We start from the raw sequence: 2,362 nt of genomic DNA, 5'->3' as shown, positions 1-2,362 counted from the left end.
GTTTTTGCTGGTTTTGCTTTGTTTCACACTACAAGCCTAATCACCTATTATTACACATTCATCACAGAGGCCTATGGATTTAAAATAAAATGGATTTCACTTTTTTTTTTAAATGTTTATTCAAGTTTTTACACAGACTGAATATTTTGCATCTGAGGAAATCCTAATGGTAAACTCAAGATGGGGATAAAAAAAATAAACACCCTGCCTAAAATTTAAATGTGCAAATGAGTGAAAAACAAACTAAACTAAATTAAACTTGTAAACATTTTGGAAAATAACAATTTGGAGTTAACCTACCTTTCTCTCCTGAAACTCTCCATCAATTGTCCTTTACCAGGCCGTCAATATCAGGATTCAAATCCTGCACGTGTACCAACACATTTCACAATGTCATTCAAGTGTGCAAAATGCAAAGAAATGTCCACAAATCGTTTTGTATGTTCTCCTTTACTGCCCCTAGTGGCGGGATTGTGCATTACGGTCAGTTTTTAACAGAACCACAACTCACCACAGGAATGTACTAGAAATTGGCTTTTTTTTTCCAACATCCTTATATTTTTTTCTCCTCATAACTGTTCCGGATTAAACAATTTGATGGGCCGTATGTCTGCCCTTAAACCCTTAATTGTGATTGAATAAGCTTGACAGAATTTGATCACATTATCAGTAGTTTTGGTTTGACAATTGTTGCTTTTCCTTTGGTGTCTTCATACATGGGCTGTGAACTGCTGCTTTTAAGAGTAAAATGAACTCTTTTAAAACTGGATTTTGTTTTATCATAGGTAATATGAGGATTATAGTAAACATAGTTTGATAATTTAAATGGTCAAAGTGTGAGTTATGCAGAAAAAACAGAGAAGTGTATAATCAACAAACAATATTCTCAGCTCAATCACAGATCAATAGACAATGACTGATAGTAATTTCTTGAAAAAAATGTAACTTAATACATTTACTGAGCAGAGTTTAAAGGGGAAAACTGTTTTTTAACCTAAAATCTGCTTGATTGTTATTAATCAAGCAGCTTAGAGCAGGATCAGTGACAAAAAGGACTAATGAGCAGAGAAGGAAAGAAAAACAGAAAGTGTTCTGTTTTGACTGAAAGAGAAACACAAAGCTCAGTGTGCCAAACAGCAGGAAAAGCCACATATGCACACACAAACACACACACACACACACACAGCCATATCAACGTGGCTACACGTCCTCTTGTGTTATACTGCCCTCTAGTGTTAGATATCCGGGTATTCTGTTGAGGATTGCTGATGAGTTCTGCATCCCTTTTCTGTTGAAGGTTGTTGCTGTCATGTGACACATCTTCCATTTTGACTTCAGAAAACTTTGGTCAAGGTTTCAATAGTTGCCTTGTTTCACTGTATTTAGGATAAATCCAGTTTAATTCCACACCTCCATATGTTTTGGTTTACATTCACTGACTGCACTCCCATGAAGAAACAAAAGACTAAAGCGGATTAAACCATCTGGATAAAAAATCAACATCTGCTCCTTTGGAGCCTGTAAAGCAGGGGTCTCATACTCAATTCAGCCGGGGGCCGCTGGAGGCGGAGTCTGGGTGAGATCATCAGATGATGACACACATTATCCAATGCGATGATGTCATACAGAGATCAAAGGCTATGACCTCAAATGACATCATGGCATGATCACAAACATTTGATGTCATCAGAAGATCAAAGGCTGACCTCGAATGACATCATTTTTGTGGCTCAGAAAAGTTCTTGTACTTCGGAACGCGAAATTCGGTTCACTTGTTTCACTGGTTCTCAAGTCATAGGAGTTTCCAGCAGAGCAGAGGAAAGTTTATCATCAACTTCCAAGACTTGCAATTAAATATTCAGACTTGTTTACCAAGATCACAAAGTATGTCACATATTTCTGGAACAATGGCTTGTCTTCAACAAGATGAACAAATCAATTCCCGTCCAGCCAAGACCGCCCAACAAAATAGACATATTGATCCCCAGAATGACCATCCCGTTCAGCCACTGGCCGATCTCCAAGAGGTGAAGCTGAACCTCACCCAGCAGGACTCCATCCTCTCCGAGCTGCGAACTCAGATCCTACAGGCACAGGAAAAGCAAAAACGTCTGATCCGTCAAAGAGCAGAGGCTGAGATGATCAACAACTATCATCATGAGCTTCCTTTCGATAAAACCAAAGAAAAGCTACTAGAGTTGCAGAAAGAAGCCTTTGTTCTGAGGCAACAAAAGAATCTTTCCAGAATTCTAGACGAGGAGTTGAAAAAGGCGGCCGCCAGCCTTAAAGACACCCAAAAAGGAGAATTCTGGTTTAAAGATAAAAACTGTGCCCTGAAGGTTGAACTCCAGGATCTACAAGA

At 38.6% G+C, this 2,362-nt stretch overlaps 1 protein-coding gene across 1 annotated transcript; it reads left to right on the top strand.

Moving 5' to 3' along the window:
• Nucleotides 1–1,330: 1,330 nt before the first annotated feature.
• On the top strand, nucleotides 1,331–2,362 carry LOC112161856 (myosin-4; the record flags this gene model as incomplete). The annotated part of the gene is given in 1 exon segment (XM_024297353.2): nucleotides 1,331–2,362. A coding segment is annotated over 1 exon segment (476 nt), but the record flags the coding sequence as incomplete, so codon positions are not given.

The sequence above is a fragment of the Oryzias melastigma genome, linkage group LG15 (assembly GCF_002922805.2).
Source record: "Oryzias melastigma strain HK-1 linkage group LG15, ASM292280v2, whole genome shotgun sequence".
NCBI classification, from domain to species: Eukaryota; Metazoa; Chordata; class Actinopteri; order Beloniformes; family Adrianichthyidae; genus Oryzias; species Oryzias melastigma.
The sequence above is the reverse complement of the archived record's forward strand: the minus strand, read 5'-3'. Positions and strand labels throughout refer to the sequence as shown.